Source organism: Oryza sativa, chromosome 11, assembly GCF_034140825.1.
Source record: "Oryza sativa Japonica Group chromosome 11, ASM3414082v1".
NCBI classification, from domain to species: domain Eukaryota; kingdom Viridiplantae; phylum Streptophyta; class Magnoliopsida; order Poales; family Poaceae; genus Oryza; species Oryza sativa.
In genome coordinates this window covers 5,572,337-5,592,235 of record NC_089045.1, presented here as the reverse complement: position 1 = coordinate 5,592,235, position 19,899 = coordinate 5,572,337, and the positions used below count along the sequence as shown (strand labels likewise).

The window sequence follows — 19,899 nt, the reverse complement described above, 5'->3', positions numbered from 1 at the left end:
TGACAAGGCCTGACAGATTTAGAACCGGGACTAAAGATCATTTTTAGTCCCGGTTGGTAACACCAACCGAGACTAAAGATCAAATATGCCCGCTGTAGCCACCAACCGGGACTAAAGATCATCTTTAGTCCCGGTTTTTAGTGGAACCGAGACTATTGTGGATTTCGGGCGACCGACCAAAGATGGTTTCTCCACCAGTGTTTTATCGTCCTACGCAACTTCACAACAATTAAATTAGTTCTATGATAATAATGAATGTAAAATAGACCTAACTGTAAGTGATGTTCCAAAAAGAAACTTCCCTCATTCTGAAATTATGATAAGTCAAAATAACATTATTAGGTTAGTCATAAACTACTATTATTCATAGTTTAGTATCTACTACGAATATACCGTAGGAAACGACCAGTAAAGAAGGATACATCTTAATCAAACATTAAAACTCTCATTCTATTTTCAGCTAATAAAGTACTAGTAACTAAAACACATTAAATTTGTAACCGGCAAAAAAATATATTTATAATAGTTTTTCTACCAAATTCCATTTAATGTAATGGACCTATTATTTTGTATCATTATATCTTAATAACGCAAATCCATTGCATCTATCCTAAAGAAAATAAAATCCCTCCCCTCCCATCCAATCTAGCCCTCCTTCTCCCACTGCCTTATATTCCCTCTTTTGTAGTGATATGCACACATACTCTCCCCTCCTCTACTCTCCTCTCTCATTCAAGTCATTCCTCCCATATTTTTTAACTAACATTTTAATATAAAACAATCATAAGTGATCATAATTCTTACGTTATGTCTACTTTTCAGTTTGTTGAACTGTTGTTTTATTTATAAGTAAATAAACAGTTCAAGATCCATTTTACCAATGAGAGAATATCTAAAATTCATTAAAAAAATGCTTCGTATTTTTCACTTAAATTGGAACAAACATTTCCCATTACATCTTTAAGTGTTTACATACTAATAATGTAATTCAATCTATCATGTACCGTATATCGTGGCATTAGGAGTTTATTAATGTATTATTGCATGTATAAGCCACACTAAGGCAACAAGTAGTTGGTTTGAAAGTTATATTTGTTACTATAAAATTTAAATTTTAGGACTCGTCATATGGAAACAAGATGTGTGGATCTTTTCTCTTTATTCATTCATATATATGTAAGTATATAACAAATGGCGCGAACATGAACCAATTAGAAGGAGGGGCAGCTTGATGGTGCACACAAAACATATTTATTAGTAATAATAATTTTCTTGGATTTGCTAAAAAATAGAGCAGCTAAACATTGAACTTACAAGGAAAACCACCTTATTTTTAATTTTCACTTAATTTGTTAGACATTTGTTTTAAACAAATTAAGTCAACCTTCTTTCAACATAATGAACAATATTATAATTAATTAGATATTTTTTTTAAACAAATTTAAGTCAATCTTCTTTCAAGATAATGAAAAAAATATAATTAATTTCTTACTGGTATAAATTAAATATTATATAGTTTAAAGATAACAGATAGGTTGGAAAAATTATCCAAGTAATGCCGATGAAGAAAATTTATAGAGAAATAGTACTTTTAAAGCGTGGCAGGTGTCATCCCGTTGATATATATTCTGTCATTATAAGTTTCATAAAAAGTACTAATCTGCGTGAATGCTCGCACGATACATGCCCGCACAAATGCGCGGGCTACCTTCCTAGTTCATACAATAGTTGCTTACTATATTATTATTACCGGGTTCCACATGTCATACACACATTACGTCTTGGAGTCCGTGCTGCAGCTGGCTATAGATATGTAGCTCGCTGTTCTTCTCTCTCTTCATTTATCTGTTTAAAATATATTTATAGCTGACTTATAGTCTGCTATTGTACCTGCTCTTAGAAACTACTTAGTCTGCTATTGTGGGAAATGCTAGATGACTTACATCGTAAAACGGAGGGAGTAGTATTTAGAAAGTGTATGAATCGGAGCTCGAAAACTGCAGTAGCGGAGGTGGAGGATAGGAGTGCGGATCATTTTTCGGCCCTACGCGCGGCCTCCCTCCCGGGACGAATGAACGCGCTCGCCAACGCCCGGCGATCGAAGCGGCGGCGGTTCGATGGATTATAAAACTAGTATATCTCTCGCTTCTCTCTATCATTCTCCGTTGCCACGCTAATCGCTCAGCGCGGCAACTGTTCGACGGAATGCCGCCCCGGATTAGGAGGGCGCCGGCGAGGCGAGCGGCGCCGGAGGAAGTGCCCGACCGCGTCAGCGCTCTGCCGGACGAGGCGCTCCACGCCGTGCTATCGCTGCTCCCGGCGCACGACGCGGTGCGGACGTGCGTGCTCGCCCGGCGCTGGCGCCACCTCTGGGAGCACGCGCCGGCGCTCCGCGTCACCGACGTCGAGGGGTGGAATCCGCGGCTGCGGGGCGACGGCCTCGGCAGGTTCATCCGCTTCGTGGACGGCCTCTTCGTCAGCCGCCGCCGCCGCGACGCGCCTCTGGAGCTGTGCGACCTGGACTTCGATTTCCCGGAGGACAAGGGGAAGGATTGGCATGTCAACCGCTGGATCATGCTAGCCCTGTTGCGCCACCATGCCCGGGTGCTACGGATCTCTTTGCCCGCGTACATCACGCTGCCTGATGTGCCTCTCATCTCTCAGCGCCTCACCAGGTTAGAGCTTGATGGTGTTCTTGGCAACGATAACATTCTTGATTTCTCCTGCTGCCCGGCGCTGATTGCTCTGAAGATGAAGTGCTGCCGTATCAATGCCGAGAAGATGTCATCTCCATCCGTTAAAATCTTGAGCCTTGCCTCCTGTGAATTTTATCCAGCTACCCGTACTCAGATGTCTTTTCCAAGTGTTGTTTCATTGGAGCTAGATGGATGTTCTGGTAGCGTTCCTTTCCTTGAAAGCATGCCATCCTTGGTAGCTGCAATTGTTATATTTGATGACGATTATGCAGACAGATGTGACAATAGTGTCCTTGGTGACTGTGGCGACGATTCTTGCGTTGATTGCTGCAATTATTCTGACCGCAGCAAATGCGTTTGTCTCAATGGTTTATTGGAAGCTACACACTTGGAGTTGTCAGCTGAACCTGCAATGGTATGTATATCTTTCTTGTGTCTTCTTGTCTTGTAACTTTCTAATATAGTTTTAATTTCACCACTTGTTATGTAGTAAACATATCCATCACTAGGGTAGCATTAGCATGATCATGCTTGGTACTTACACCTTTAACAAAAGATTGTTTTTAAATATTTTTCATTGCTTCCTTCTGGTTATACTACATCTTGTACTTACAAAAATAATGGCTACTTAATTGATCTGTGGCTCCTTTGCACTTTGTGCAGTATGTTTTCAGGAGGGATTTAAATTTGCTCTTGGCATGTCATACATTTGCCAAGTTGAAGACTTTGGCACTTGGTGAATGGTGCATGACTCATGACCTCAGTGCATTGATTCGGTTTCTACAGCAATCACCAATTTTGGAGAAGCTTACTATTAAAATCCCAGAGGTATTATATATTGTAGATAAGATAGGTGCATGTTATTAAAGTTACTATAGATGTTTTGATTGAGCTAGTATGATAACTTATTTTCCATGCATAGGAACCCAAATGTTCTATGGATGCAGGACAACAAAAGATACCAGAAGAGCCGTTTGTATCCAACCATCTTAAGATTGTTGAAATTAAATGCAAAGGCAAAGAGGTCATGTGGGTTTGCAAATTCTTGAAGACCCTGGGTACCTTTGGCATACCCCTCGAGAAAATTAACATCAAACTGACTAGTGAACACTGTCGATCTGAATGTGAGCTAATCTGATGACTCATGTCATGGTTATTTTTACATAAAATTTGTGAATACATGTATTAATTAAGAAACCAAGCAGTGAAAAAATTCAAGCTAATCAAAAGAAATTCGTTGGTCAAAATCTGCATTCATGTGTGAGAGATAAGCAGGCACCCCATACTTGTTGAAGAGAAAATGAAGGGTAATATAATATTTGTATCAAACTAGCAAGCATCTAAACGCTTTATACTATCGTTGGGTTGAATTGCTATGCATGCATGATGAAATCATACACTGACTAGTTTTGAGTTGTATATGTCTAGATAATTTATTGATATTATTGCATATGTTCTGTACTGTTCATACTTCATACTGTAAAATATTATCCTTTGTCCACACCAGCCCATTTTGATTGAATTTTTTGTTGTCTGCAGGTTTTAATTTTGTCTGTACTGGTTTCAGCTGCTCCTAGAGGTTAGATGGATATGTTATCTTTTTTTAGTTATGTTTTAGACTGTTATGCAACAAAATTTTAGCTATGATGTGACTTTATTTTCTATCTCTATGGATCTTATGGACTTGATGAATATTTTACTCAATTGGAACAAATAACGAGAACTTTGAATCTGTTTCATGTGTAGTACTCCCTTCATCCCAAAATATAAGGCACAACCACTTCTAACACACAGACCAAAAAAATTTAGTCACCTCCTTGATTGAATCACATCCATACATGCAAGCAATGTGATTGTGAGACTTAATGGTACATGAATTAAAATAAACCAAATTTAAAGAACCAAGAGATGATAATTAATATATGCATGCATGCACGCCTTATATTATGAGACATAGAAAAAAGTGGTTGTGCCTTATATTTTAGGATGGAGGGAGTAGCTGTTTTAGTAATTGAGTAAAGCCACTCTTTAGAAGTAACCGTGTTTTCTATTGAATAACGAGTACTTAAGAATCTGTTTCATTGATTAGTGGCACTTTCAGTTAACGATTTTTTAAATATACCCTCTATGTGAAGTTGGGAATATTGAAATCTTTTTTGCAATCTGGCAATGAAGGTTTTGTGCTGAGGCTTTCTGCTTATATTTATGCAATCTGCAATTCTGCATATGTACATAAAGGCGGAAACAAAGGACTTTTCATTGACTGAAGTTTAGAGTTACTGTAATTAATTTTTTAAAATAAATGGTAGTGACCCCCAGTCAGTAATGAAAGGAAAAGAGAAGATAAACTATAGACTACTATCACCATCCTTCTTTCTACCTTATCCAATGTAGTATTGGCAGTATTGCACCATATGCCATCATTTTTTGAATTCAACTCCATGAGCCCCATGTTGATATCGTTTTATTCATTCATTTCAAGTCTGCATATTTTCCTTTCCAAAAACTATAAGAACTCGACATGAAGTGTTTGATCTAACTATGCTGTATTTATCATCCAGCATACATGCTAATTTTGGGTGGTTAACCATTATAAAAGAAACTAGGTCAGCCCATTGTTACTCCTTTTTTCTTCATTGGCTAACTTTATGCTGTTTTTTCTGTCTCCTTGATAACTGCCCAATCTTCGGAGTTCATAATCAGACAATGCACATACTCAAGTGAGCTAGCTTGTGTGCACATAAAAGATATGCTATCGATTCAGATCCACCAAACTTTATCGTTACCCTTATGACCAGAATAAAATAGCATAAGTTTAGTGCACTAGACACGAATTGTTGTATCAAAAGCATCTGAAATCCGTAAGGTGTCATATGGTCCCTGCTCTGAGTACGAGGAGAATTAGATCATAAACCACCCTAAGTCTAGCTATCGGGACTCTTTTTTTAGTTGTAGCATGTACAGTTTCTTTATTTGATTCTATTTCAGTCAATGAAGTTAGCTAGTTCTCTCATGCAGTTGAATTTTTTTTAGCCTTCTGGATCAAGAGGAGGTCGGAAGAATTGGGCCGTTGGTGGATGAGATATCTCTTGAGATATTATTCAGACGTATCCGTGGTGTTGCAGTCCTCTTATTATATTGATTAAGTAGTCTCATCGGATTTGGTTCCATATTTACTATATTAGCGATATTAGAAGTACTCTTACATATTTGGCTAAAGTGTAGCCTTGCAGTATGAGTCATAGCTCTACTGCTTATGATGCTAAAGAACTCGTATCGGTACCATATCTAGTTCTGTATGTACGACATTATAAGTAGCCTTATATATTATGCTAGTATAGCCTTGCAGGATGAGTGGTATAGCTCTGTTGCGTATGATGCTAAAGAACTCGCCTTCTAAATCTGATGCAATTTAGATATAAATTCGGTTGCTGCAAATGTCCATTTGCATTTTTCTTTCTGGTGTGTTTCTGGCCGTGCGGCTGAACATTTTCTTCAAGGTGTGTTTCTGAACATTGCTCTACTGATCCCCACGGAATTAGCTTTTCTGTTTGGTTTCTGTGACCCCTGGATGTAAATTGATACTCCACCAGCTATGTGGTGGCATTGTTTGTTGGCATAATATTTGTAACGATTTACTCTCTTCATTCACTTGGTCACTTCACTTCACCAAAGAAACAAAAAACATCCTATATGACAGTAACGAGTATTAAAATAATTTGATAGTTTCTGCGTCGGGATTAGCCTAAGACATATTTATTTCGTCACCAAGATCATAGAGGAATTGACCTATCTCATGTATAAGAAATACTCCATCCGTTCATTTTTTATCATCATATTTGGTTTGTGCAACAATACCAAAATAAACATCAATTAGCACTTGATGGATGGAGATAGGACCAAGTAACTAAGGGCCTGTTTGGCACAGAGCTTAGCCAAACAGTTTCAGCTCCATCAAAAATAGGAGCGAGCTAGGTGGAGCTCTCTCACAAAATGAACTAGACTGGTGGAGCTGGGTTTAGGCAGCTCCACAACTCCACTCCAGACCTAACTTCTGGAGCTAAATTTAGGGCCTGTTTGGTACAGCTCCAACTCCTAAATTTTGCTATAGGAGTTGGGTCTAGAGTGGAGTTGTGGAGCTGCCTAAACCTAGCTCCACAACTCTAGTTCATTTTGTGAGAGAGCTCCACCCAGCTCTAGGAGGGATGGAGCTGGAGCTAGAGCTGTGCCAAACAGGCCCTTAGGAGTTGGAGCTCTACCAAACAGAACCTAACTCTTGCTAACCCTCCAATTTATTGCTCAATCCTCCAGCACAAGAGATGAGAGAAAGGAGGAAGCCGGCAGGACGCAGGAGAGGTGTGGAAAAAAATGAAATAGGATTTGTGTTGTGTATTGGTGCGCTGTAGAACCGATTCGGTGCACCGAGTTTGTTTCACTCGATAAAATACTGCACTGCGCTATGTTCAATTGTTCATAAGGTTTTCACTATGTTTCAATTATTCATATGGTTTTCTTCAATCTCTTTTTTCTTATTTAATTTCTATCATCTTCTTTTTCCTTATTGGAAGTAAACCTTTTGCCCATCATAGATATAGGTTATAAACAGATTTGTGGTCGTCATGGGTGTGATAGTGATGATGCGTCATTCACGACGACGACCTGTACTTAGTTTCCCCTACTCTTGAAAGCTATATTTTGAGGTAATGGCAAGTTATTGTTGTACAGTTGAAAAAAAAGTAGGAGCATATTTATTTAGTTTAATACTTCCTTCATCCTAATTTAATCATCACCTAAAATTTTTGAGAATTTTTTAAAATAATCATCATCTAACAAAGTGTTACTTTGTTTATTTGTGAAAATAGTAAATGTGTATCGTGTAATGTGCTGCATGCACACAACTATATGCATGCAGCCAACAAAGATTAATTTCTATCGGTTCAACCCATCCAACATTTAAAGAATGAATTAATTCTCGTTGAACACAAAAAGACAAAATACCTTAATCGATGATGATTAATTTCAGAATGATGGATGTTTCGATGTACTTATTCTTGATTTTTTGCTTAGGGGATGATCAAGTTGGGATGAAGAGAGTCATATACGTTAAAATTTTCAAAGAATAACATAATGTTATAGCATAGTATGTACAGATATTTATAAAACCCAAATGTTCATAGTCAGAAGATATTTTCGGTGAATCGGAATAGGTGAATCGGGATAAGGAGATTGGAAATTAATTGTTTGACTCACTCTATCCATTCTAAAAACCAAACTTAGAAATATATATATGAAATTTGTATCAAGATTTATACTTTACGGGATGAAGAGGTTACTTTCATCTCTTAAGACCGGTAAGACGGCACGTATCATATGTCAATCACCACGTTCCTTCGACTTCACGTCAGAGGATCCTAATTCGGCACTGATATATCAGTGACCAGGTGAGAGAGAAGCGAGTCAGACGAGCTCAATCCCTTCCCGACGGCCGGCTCGACGGCATTCCTCACACGCGAGTCGCCACTCGCCGGCGCGGCCGCTCCCTCCCCCGCACCCAGCAGGCGAGGCGAGGCTCGCCGGCCTTGCCTTCCTCCCCTCCCCCCCTCCGCCTCCAAGTTGCTCTTACTCTCCAAGTTGCTCTTCCTGTCTCAACTCTGTTCTTCTGTTCCTAACCCCAATTTCGAATTCTAGTTCGTAACATTGGTTAAAATAGTCGAATGATTAAAATTGTCCTTGTCAGTGGTTAGATTAAAATTTTACTACCCTACTACTGCAGCAGTTAAGTGCTCATCTAAAGACTATAAGAACTTGACAAGTTGACATCAAGTGTTTGATCTGAATTCACTGTATTTATTATCTAATCTGCTTGCTTATCTTGAGTGGTTAACTATTTTACATGACACCTGGTCAGCCTGGTGTTGTTCTTTTTTCTTTTCATTGCTTCACTTTATGTAATTTTGTCTCTGTTTGGTAATCGAAATCTTCAGAGTTCACAATCAAACAATGGGCATTCTCTAGCTTGTCTGCACATAAAAGATAGGATATGTTGTTTTGTTCCCTTTATAGTAACCATATTGATTCAGATCCACCAAACTTATATTGTTTACCCTTATGACCATAATCAAATAGTGTAAGTGTGGTGCAATAGACGCATGAATTTCTGTATCAAAGGCCTATCTGTTGGGAAGCAGGAAGCTTTATCAAAGAAGTGCTCTGTTGTGAGTACAGGGAGGAGGTGATAATAAGTCACTGTTAGGATAAAACTTTTGTGAGTGATAACAAGGACAACTGCATTTGAGTCTATTATCAAATCACTGAAATTTTCTACTTATCTCATGCAGGTTTGTGTTTAGGTTGGCCGTTTTGGATCAAAGCAAAGGTTCTGAAGGTTTGGGCTGTTCTCTATTGACGTGTGCATGCAGTCTCCCTTATTATTCAGAAACGACGACAGCAGTGGCGTTGCTGTCCTCTGACTAGTCGTGTCTCATTCTCCGTACCATATTGATGCAATCTAGACATATCGTTTGCTGCAATGTCCTTTTTATGTGTTTCTGGCCGAGCGGATGTGCGAGCCTGGATTCTTCGTTTCTGTGTTGATCTTCAGTGGCTCAGTTCAACTAGTTGGCACTTTGGCCTGCTATGTCACCAATTAATTTGTGCCTTTTATTATTAGGCCTTATTTAGTTCCCAAAACAAAAACTTTTCACCCATCACATCGAATGTTTGGACATATGCATGAAGTATTAAATGTGGAAAAAAAACTAATTACACAGTTTACGTGTAAATTACGAGACGAATCTTTTGAGCCTAATTGCGCCATGATTTGATAATACGGTGCTACAGTAAACATTTGCTAATAATAGATTAATTAGGCTTAATAAATTCGTCTTGTAGTTTCCTGGCAGAATTTGTAATTTGTTTTGTTATTAAACTATGTTTAATATTTTAAATGTGTGTCCGTATATCCGATGTGACAATCAAACCCAAAAAATTTCCCCAACTAAACAAGGCCTTACTAGTGAGAAGCGCTATGGTTGTTAACAGATGAAAATAAATAACATGAAACAAAATCTTGGCCAAATCTTGTTTGTTAAGAGAAAAATAAAGGTTTGTCAATGATAAAATAGTAGTAAATTGTATTCAAATTGAGATCATCTAATGTAAGGCATGGTTACTTACATGTGGGACCTATCCACAGGCTCACATATCAGTGACCACATCAAGTGGGAGGCTACGTTAGAGGAACTCTCTTCGCTGCACTACTATTTGATCATGTGCTCTCTCCGTCTCAAAAAAAAAAAAAAACTCAACCTAGACGGGAGGTGTGAACTATCCTAGTACAATTGATATGGACAATTATATATTTAGATTATCGTAGTAGGAGAGGTCATATCTACTTTTTTTTTGACGAAGGGAGTAGGTATACGCTTGATAATAAATAATACTCCCTCCGTTTCGTTTTGTTTGTCGTTTCCGACAGCTTCGGCGAGATTAAGGTTGACGTGAATTTACCCTTTTGCCCTTCCTCTTCACTGATTCATTCCCCTTCCCTTCTACGCGTGACGGCGGCGGTGCCCCATCTCGATCCCGAGCGTCGTGGCAGGGCCGACGGCGGGGACGGCGGTGCTCTTCCCCACCACCCCTGTCGCGGCTTCCCCTTCCCACGGGCAGCGGCGCCGGCATCCTGCTTCCCCCCGCCGGTGAGCACACCCTTCTCTTTCCCCTCTTCCCACACCTTCTCTCACCTCCCTCCCGTCTCTTCGCGAGCCTGCGCCCACCGCCGCCGGTGAAGTCGCCGGCCACCGCATCCCGCCGCCGCTCTCCGGCTACTAGGGGTATCTGGCCGACGCATCCTCTCCTCCGAAGCTGTAGAGTAGTGTAGTGGCGGGTGGCGTTCTTTGCGATTTGCCACCACCGGGCAGCGCCGCCGGCTCGCCATCGCCGGAGCCCAGCAAGAAGCTGGCGTACTGAGATTTTGGTCAGGGTAGTACTCACACTGCGGCACTGCCAAGTCCGGCGGCTCGTTGGAGGTTTAGCATATTGGGTTTAGATGATGCTGATCACGTTCAAGATGATGATGATGATGATGATAATGAATTGATGTTGGTTTAATAAGGTTTTAGTGGGTGGTGATTAAGGTTTGATCTTGAATTGTTCATGTGGCAGTAGCTTTTGATCTTTTGATTATTCGCAATATTACTTGTAGATTTGCTCTGAATTTTTGCAAGGTGTGTTGTAGATAATTCTTCATTTTGCAGGAACGATTTGCTTCTAATAAAATGCTTAGTGTGACAATGACCATCATGGCACCAATATTTCACTTGTAATTAGCAGTTTTACCTAGGTAATCTGTGACTAATGCAATGCTGACACCACAGTTGAGCTAGATCAGTGGATAAAGTAGATATTATCTGAACATTATTTGTGCCTAATGTAATGCTGACACTATAGTTGAGCTACACCAGCAGAACTAAATTAAAATGATAAATTCTATCTGATTCCTGGACAACAGTGTATGGTTTACGGAGTAGTTTCTTTGAATTGATCGGTTGTTGTTTACCATGTGTTTCTTGTCTTCTGGTATTTTTTACCATGTTTATTTGGTTGTTCATTTCTTGTCCGTTCTTGATTTTGTATGGAAGATACTGGGTGTTCTTCCTGGACGCCGTTGGTCATGACGAAGGAGGAGGGCAGGGTAGGTAGACGTCGCAAATTTGTCACACCATGGAAGAAAGCGGCTCAGGAGGTCGGCGACGGCGGTGCAGAGGATCGTGTCGAGCGCCTCGCCGCCGCGGCTTCGTCCTCAACTGCTCTCTCTCCAAGGTTCGTATTCGATTTTTTTTCGATGATGTATTTTGTGTTCCTAAAATGTGTTATTTTCAGGAAAACTCTATAGATGCTCACTATTGCGAGGTTAAATGAATTTTCACATCTAACCTCACATAGTTCAGTTCATGGCTACTGCTTGTGCAAAATTCGATTAATTAGAGCAAGGAAATAGCATTGTATTTCTATTTACAGGGAGCTATTGCTGGTTGTTCTAGTTTATGCAAACATTTAGCATAAGTCTTTTCCTTATCTTATTGCTTCATAAATTGGAGTTCTTGTTATTGTATAATTTCTTGTTAGATCACATGGTTGTCTGTCCAGTTATGCTATACAACCAGTACTAGATGTCTTACAGAATGGATGCTTTTACCTTTTCTCAGAACCTTACTATGCTTTTCACTCTTAACATTTGATGCAACTTATAATCCAAAATGTGCATTCATGACAACTTCGTTGCAACACCTTTTGCAGGGTTACACTAGATGGGTCCAATGTTGGAGGGAAAAAAGGCAAAAAAAGGAAGTCTCCCTGCGTGGCAATGCCATTCTTTAGAACCCCGTTGAGCAGAATGTTACTGTCCCCTAGCATACGGATAAGGTCTCCTTCTATACAACAACGAACATCACCTTCTGCTACAACCCATGGAATTTGTCAAGGTCGAGAGCAAAGAACAATGGATATTGATTTAAATTTGGAACCGGGAGATACATATGCTGCCACAGATCCCGGAGAGGCTGGATTTGATCACAGTGCTGCCACAGATGCTCAAGGCAATGGAGAGGCTGGATTCGATCACAGTGCTGCCACAGATGCTCAAGGCAATGGAGAGGCTGGATTTGATCCCTTCGATTCAAATGCTGATGATGATGTCCTAGTCACTCTAGAGGAGATAGGTGTTGACCCTGGCCAGGAGAATGTACAGCCTCAGTTTGATCCTTTCTTCGATTCTGATGTTGATGATGCTATCCTAGTTCCTCAGGAGAATACACACAAGAATGTCGTGCTTGATAATGACAAACGGAGAGCAATCTTTGACGCCATGCTTGTAAAGGCAAGAAAAGGATATTTGAAGGGCCATGAGAGCAAGGAGGTTTCAGCTAAATTCTCGGTGCCTATCAGGACAGTACAGCGGATATGGAAAAAAGGCAAAAGCTGTTTGGATCAAGGTATTTCAGTTGATGTTGCGAGTGGAAGATCTAGGTGTGGCAGAAAGAAGAAGGTGGTGGATGTGTCCTGTCTCGAAGATATTTCAATATTGAGCCGCACCACAATACAGGATGTAGCTACTCAACTTGGTGTTAGCACGAGTAAGGTCTACAGAATGAAAAAAGAGGGTGCTATAAAGCGTGTATCTAGCTCATTGGATCCCTACTTGACAGACCAAAACAAAATTGATCGGCTGAAGTGGTGTATTGAAATGCTTGACCCAAGGAGTGTGCCTCACAATCTTGTCTTCAAACCACTGTTTGATTTCATTTTCATAGATGAGAAGTGGTTCAACATTACGAGGAAGACTGTGCGATATTACGCAGCTCCAACTGCCTCGCGTCGCATCAGGACAATTCAAAACAAAAACTTCATCCCAAAAATAATGATCTTAACAGCTCTCGCCAGACCAAGGTTTGACTCAAATGGAAACTGCATCTTTGATGGAAAAATTGGATGTTTTCCTTTTGTGACATACACAGCTGCAAAGAGGTCAAGTGTGAACCGTCCTGCAGGGACAATCGAGATGAAGCCCATTGAGTCAATCACAAAGGAGGTAATCCGAAGCTTCATGATAGAAAAGGTATTGCCAGCTGTTCGGGCTAAGTGGCCTCGTGAAGACGCTGGCAAACCTATATACATCCAGCAGGATAATGCTCGGCCTCATATTGCACCGGACGACAGAATGTTTTGTGAGGCCGCGAAGCAAGACGGCTTTAACATCAAACTTGTTTGCCAGCCGGCAAATTCCCCAGATTTGAATGTCTTGGATCTGGGTTTCTTCAACTCCATTCAGTCCATCCAGTACAAATCAGCCTCAACAACAACAGAAGAACTTGTAGCCGCCATCGATCGAGCATTTGAAGATTATCCAGTGAGGCTATCAAACAGGATTTTCTTGTCTCTTCACGCATGCATGAGGGAAGTCATAGAAGTACTCGGTGACAACTCCTATGATCTTCCACACATAAAAAAAGGAGTGCTTGAAAGGCAAGGTCGCCTTCCTTTGCAACTAAGGTGTGATGCTAAGTCAGTAAATAATGCTAACAATTATCTCAGGTAAACTACTTTGGTTATATTTTATTTTCATGAAAATCGCTTCATGTGCCTAACTAGTTTGATGTGTGCTAATTAGTGGCATTCTTTTTACTCCTTTTCAGGACCATGGCAGATACCTGATATGAATTTGTTTGTTGCTGCAGCAGGGTGCGGATATGAAATTGCTGCTAAGCTAATCTGAAATTTTTGGTGTTGCTGCTGTTGCTGTTGCTGCTGTTGTTGATATCTGAAATTGTTGGTGTTACTGCTGTTGCTGATATCTGAAATTGTTGGTGCTGTTGTTGATCTGAACAGAATGAATTGGAGGCTTTCTTTTTTTTCTCTCTTTTTCTAGAAAGTAGCCCATGTGTGCAGTCATTCTGTGCAGAACATGTCCTTTGATTTTTGAGAAAGCAGGAGGATATATGGACCTGAATATGTCCTTTGATTTTTTTATTAGTATTTTTATTTCACATGAACACATTAGCTAAGCTTATCTAAGATCAATGGTGTGAACTGTCAATGGTCCTTTGATATAATTACAGACTAGCTATCTCAATTTACAAGAAACAGCAACTGGGATGGCAGCAGCCACTTTACAAGCTCTGTGTCTGAATACTCTGTTTACAGACTAGCTATCTCAATTTACAAGAAACATCAGCTGGGATGGCAGCAGCCACTTTACAAGCTTGGTGTGCATCTCTGAATCTGTATCTCAAGTTCCAATTTTTGTTTCCAATTTCTCATTATAACATCCAAAATTCCCACGCATATTACATCACTGACAGTACTAAGCACTAATCATCTGATCAAATACACAACAATCAGTCCCCAGTGAACACGACCAGAATTTCCCAGAAACAGAAAAATTTCCCCTTCGATGAACATCAAATAGCCAAGCAAATGCAATGTGCATTCTCTAAAAAACGAACATCAACAATCAACATACGGCTAACCAAATCAGACAATCTGCAGGCCGTTCAGTAGCTTAATCTGCAATCAAGTGCACAGCTATCTTAACCGGATGAAATAATCAGGTAAATTCTGGACATCCAGCTGAAGAAAGAAAAAAGAAAGGAGGAGACTTGTGGCAATGGAGCTTTTCGAAGCCCGGCGATCTCCTGCACCAACGAGACGTGCACCAGCACCGTCCTCCACGCCATGTATCAGCCTGCGAACCCGCCGCCGCCGCGAGCAGCGAACGAAAGAATCAGGGAAAAGCCCTCGAGCCAAAGCCGAATCGAGAGGAGGAGAGGGCAGCCGTAATGAGGGCGATGATGGAGAGGACGAAGGCGAAGGCGAGGAGCGGCCGGAGGACGGAAGACGACGGCGATCTCCCACGCTGCCGCCGCCAGCGTGGCTCCTCCTCCGGCCATGGTGCCGCGGCGGCGCTTCGTCGGCGGAAGGGGACTATGCGCGTGGGAGGCGGCGCCGGACTTGAGCGCCATGCGTGGAGGGCCTCGCCGTGGCAGGGGCAGGAGGACCGCCGGCGGAGGAGCTCCTCCTGCTTCTCCGCGCCGCCGACTGAGGGGTAAAGATGGAAACGGTATCGGCCGGTGTACTACGACGTCAAACATTTTGACTCTTTTTGAAATGAGCTACAGCGACAAACAAAACGAAACGGAGGGAGTACTTAATTAATCACGCGTTAATGTGCAACACTGTTTTCCCGAACTCAGCCTAAATAGTAAAGGTGCAGTGTTCAACACACACAAGGGAACACAGCTTCACTAAAGGATGAGATATTCAAATATTGTTTGTATAAGCATTTGAGAAGGATCTATATGGCAGCAGGTTCAATCAAAATGGGTTAGTCCTAAAAAATAAAATCAAAATCACAATGGGCTGAATTGGAGGATAATATGTGCATTTGTTGACATTTCCATCAGTAAAAACAGTAGAACATGCACAAAAGTATCAGCAGATAGTACATGTAAGACATAGCAAACAAAATTCAGAAATACTCAATGCATACTGTGATTAAGTCAGAACTTATATATAACTATGGACAGTGCTTGGCTCTACAACACATATTGACAACTGCATAATAGGAAGCGTGGGTGTTCATAGATAACTCACAGCCAGAACATCGGATACTAATTTTCTCTAGTGGTACACCATTGGCATTCAAGACCTTCAAAATTTTGAGAATAATCCCATCAACCTCTCTGCAATAGATTTCAACTATTTGAAGATGGCTAGCTGCAAATGGTTGTTCCAATTGATTGAAACTTCCATCCATTCCCACTAAATTTTTGGGTACCTGATGCCAACAAATACTTTACTAAACAGATCAAAGCAGGACATACATGTACAAAATATAGTAATACCTTTGAAACTCTAAGAAAAAGCCTTTCAAGAAGAGGTGCGTGTTGGAGAAACCAAGCTAGTGCACTGAGGTCAGGAGCCACAAACCATGCATTCAGAAACAAAGTCTTTAACTTGCTAAATGTAGAGCACCACTTTAAATCCCTGTTGAAAAGGTACTGCACATAATGCAAGGTCACAAGATCAAATAACGAATTTACCAAAGAAAAGTTAAAATGCAAACAGTGATCATATAGTAATGAACGTCTGATGAAAAAGGTTTTATAATTCATCTCTTCTGTATGTTCATCTAATGTGTACAAAAGTATCCTAAGGCTGGCGCAATTCAAATAAGTTAGCAATCACTATCTATCTGGTTCTGTAAGAAATTGCAAAACTTTCAATTATGCTGTAGCATGACAATCATGAACAATTAGGTTGAAGTGTGATGATTTGAAAGGAACAAATGAAATAAGCTTATGCATGAAGTCATATGTCAATGTAATTTTAGCTATGGTTACATCACAAGAAGTGATAAAACTCAAGATAATGCTACGAGTTACGAGAGAAGAAGCTGCAAGCATACCACTTTAGAATAAGCTAACAAAGTCAAGTCCGTAGCTTCCGTCAAGCCTTCGAGAAACACGCAGTCGTATTCATCAGGCCTATAATAATCATGACAACCCTTACAACCAGCATCCCCGCAATCATCGTACCAACCATTTGCGCATCGGTCATGACAGAAATGATCAAGCCTAACCGCCGCGGTTGCCAACGAAGGCATCGTCTCGAGCAACGGAGTCCTCCCGGTATTTGTGTTGAACTTGAAGGTGACAAGGCTAGGGAAATCCATCCTGGTGCGATAGTCGCAGTAGAAGACGCAGTATGTTATGCTCAGATGCTTCAACGATGGAGACCACATTTCCAGGCCACCAACGTAGCAATCCTTCATCTTGAGATCCACCAGCGAAGGACAGCTCGAGAAATCAAGAACCTGGTCGTTTCCCTGGACACCCCTCAGCTCTAGGGTTGTGAGGCTGTGGGAGACGAGGGGCGAGTCCGAGAGAGGGATGGGCACCCGGGGGTGGGTGGAGACGGCGAACCGGAGCGCCCGGACCTGGCGGCGAAGGGCGCGGCGGATCCAGGTGTCGCCCTGCAGCTCCTCGCCGGGGAAGGCGCCGTCGAATCTGAGGTCGAAGTCGCAGGCGTCCAGCGCCGCGCCGCCGCGGCGGAGGCGGAGCAGGCTGTCGACGAAGCGGGCGAGCGCGTCGAAGCTGGCCCACCCCCTGTCGCCGGCGACGCGGACGGCGGGCACGGACCTCCAGAGGTCGCGCCAGCGGCGGGCGAGCGCGCAGGTCCGCACCGCGTCCCGCGACGGCAGGAGGGAGAGGACGTGGTGGATGACGTCGTCCGGGAGGTCGCTGATGCGGTCCGCCCCGCTCGCCATGTGGTGGCGGCCGGGCTCTTCCTCGTCGGCGGGGCTTTCCGTCGAACAGGTGGCGTGCGCCGCCGCGGCGAGTGCTATCGATTAGAATGATTGAGAGAGAGGAGAGTGGAGAATGGAGAACAATCCCTCCTCTGTTTCAAAATGTTTCACACCGCTAACTTTTTAAGTACATGTTTGACCGTTCGTTTTATTAAAAAATTTTATGAAATATGTAAAACTACATGTCTACATGAAAGTATATTTAACAATGAATCAGATCATATGAAAAGAATAAATAAATACTTAAATTTTTTGAATAAGACGAATGGTCAAATACGTACTAAAAAGTCAACGGTGTCAAATATTTTGAAACGGAGGGAGTACAAGACAGTGACGAGGTAATTTTAAGGCTACGAAAGAATTTTAGTGATATATCACACGGATTAATTCAATTCTCTCAAAATATCTCTAAATTCCTCCGGTGCAGAACAAATATCACACGAATTAATTCAATTTGCGCCGAATTACTTCATAATTTTCCATTGTTCCTCTGTTGCAAAGAAAACCTCTCAGCAAAAATTATATTGAAATAACCACAAAATGATAGCTGTACTCCCCTGTAACAGGGGAAAACAACGAAAGGAAAATATCGGTAGTCTATTTTAATATGTACGGTTTATAGTGTTATATTGAAATATATTTGTTATTCGTTGCCAAAACAAATATGTTTGTTATTAGGGAAATTTTGATATAGAACATTGTGGCATTTTTTCCTCTGTAAAATTCAAATAAAAATATAGTTTCTTTGTCACGGGATAATCCGTTTTGTTGATAATTAGATAAAAAACAATGGTCCTATTACTCATTTAACGTAGGGGCCTTCTCTACAGTACTTTGGTAAAAATTGGAGAGGCAAAATTTTCGAAGCACTACTGACCTGGCCAAGTGGCAAGCCAGTGTTTTATATCTTCGATTAAAATTGTTAAAATTCCATGTCATACCTTTCCCTTGAAAAAAAATCAATTTTTAATCTATGAAAAGTTATTAAATTCTTATCTTTTTTTATTCAATTTATCAAAAAATCAGATATTTCCATTATAGTGGTCCCCAAATTGTTTTTGGTTTTCACAATTTGGAACGAGTTTTGAATTTTGCAAAAAAAAAAGAATTGCTTACATTCAACCCATATTTCTTCACATTTCTATTATTTACATTATTTTTTTCAAAATTTCAGAAGTTCCCATTCTACTGTTCCCATGATTTTTTTCCCTCAATTTTTGAAACAAAAATAACCAGTTTGGGCGTGCAAGTTGGCACTTGGCTAAAAGTGTGATTTTTAAAAATCCTATAAGCGTAATGCCCATGCATTATGTGAGTGATGATCTTTGGGAGTGAAGTCTCCTCGTTCTTGAAAATCATTTGTTACGTTCCTACAATACTTCCTATGATATTAGGATGAACCCACATGTTTCTTTGTTGCGGCCAGGGCTATCCTGGGCATGAGCGAGACAGGGCCCAAAAAATTTGGGATCCAAAATTTTATATATTTTAATCCATACTAATATTTTCTGAGTTCTGATATGTTTCGGATTAATTTCTCTCTTTCTGTTTCATTGAATTTACTCCTTTGGTTCGGTGATAATTATAGCTACACTGAAGAACTATATACCTCATGACAGTGATGTGAACGTATCATCTAGAAAATAACAATTTCATTTTTCCACTTAATTAGTGAGAAGAACTGAATTGGTGCAGCTATTTTTCTTTTACCTAGCTAGATCGTCATATGCGTGTGAGCTTTTTTTCATAGCTTTAGCTGTCATATAAGGCCTCATTTTATATCTTGTACCGGACCTCCATATTTTTGGGGGACGGCCCTGGCTGTGGATGTGATGCTATGAGTCCACCATACGCGGTGACGAATCCAAAAGAAATAGCAGGGTTATGCACAAACTAGACAAGGTGCAAACTCCTTTTCATTACATATTTAGAGATTGAAAGGATGAGAAGAAGATTTCTTTTCAAGAATGACTAGAAGTGGAAAAAAAATCCTAGGCTGTTTTCGTAGTACTGATTTTCTTTAACAAATACGAAGTATTTCTCTAGTCCTGCTGCGTGGTGCGGTGGAAAATGGAAAGGTTGAACATGCAAATTTTGGTATTGTTCGGTGTTTCAAAACCATGCATATAGTTCACCTTCTCCACACAGAGAGACGAGCCCTTTTAAATGATAGCTTCTCATTAAACAATATCAGTTGTTTCCACTATTTTTACACAGTAAGTTGGATTTTACACGAGCTGAAGCTGTTGAAACATACTTATGCCTCTTTCTTTTATACAAACATAGCCATGCCTTAACATAATGTTTAATTTAATATAACCTTTCTTCAGAATAGAAGGG

At 40.7% G+C, this 19,899-nt stretch overlaps 3 protein-coding genes across 5 annotated transcripts; 2 read left to right on the top strand and 1 right to left on the bottom strand.

The window, feature by feature from the left end:
* The first annotated feature begins 1,999 nt into the window (after nt 1–1,999).
* LOC4350038 (MEIOTIC F-BOX protein MOF-like) lies at nt 2,000–6,134 on the top strand. 3 transcript variants are annotated; one of them, XM_066305183.1, is made up of 6 exons: nt 2,000–2,896; nt 2,969–3,111; nt 3,360–3,524; nt 3,619–3,820; nt 4,236–4,275; nt 5,730–6,134. In XM_066305183.1, the coding sequence occupies exons 1-5, from the start codon at nt 2,206–2,208 to the stop codon at nt 4,271–4,273; spliced, it is 1,239 nt and encodes a 412-aa protein (XP_066161280.1). In that variant the 5' UTR covers nt 2,000–2,205; the 3' UTR covers nt 4,274–4,275; nt 5,730–6,134. The 3 variants fall into 3 exon arrangements, with proteins under 3 accessions (XP_066161280.1, XP_015616634.1, XP_015616635.1); XM_015761148.3 differs by having other exon boundaries at nt 2,000–3,111; XM_015761149.3 differs by having other exon boundaries at nt 2,000–3,111; nt 5,715–6,134.
* Nucleotides 6,135–12,027: 5,893 nt separating this feature from the next.
* LOC112936823 (uncharacterized) lies at nt 12,028–14,931 on the top strand. Its single transcript, XM_026021118.2, has 2 exons — nt 12,028–13,787; nt 13,889–14,931. Exons 1-2 carry the CDS (start codon nt 12,061–12,063, stop codon nt 13,905–13,907), a joined length of 1,746 nt encoding a protein of 581 aa, XP_025876903.2. The 5' UTR covers nt 12,028–12,060; the 3' UTR covers nt 13,908–14,931.
* Nucleotides 14,932–15,738: 807 nt separating this feature from the next.
* Nucleotides 15,739–17,627, bottom strand: LOC4350037 (F-box/LRR-repeat protein At3g26922). The gene is made up of 3 exons (XM_015760453.3): nt 16,660–17,627; nt 16,097–16,252; nt 15,739–16,029 (listed from the first exon to the last, which is right to left on the bottom strand). Exons 1-3 carry the CDS (start codon nt 17,518–17,520, stop codon nt 15,769–15,771), a joined length of 1,278 nt encoding a protein of 425 aa, XP_015615939.1. The 5' UTR covers nt 17,521–17,627; the 3' UTR covers nt 15,739–15,768.
* Between the last annotated feature and the right edge of the window lie 2,272 nt (nt 17,628–19,899).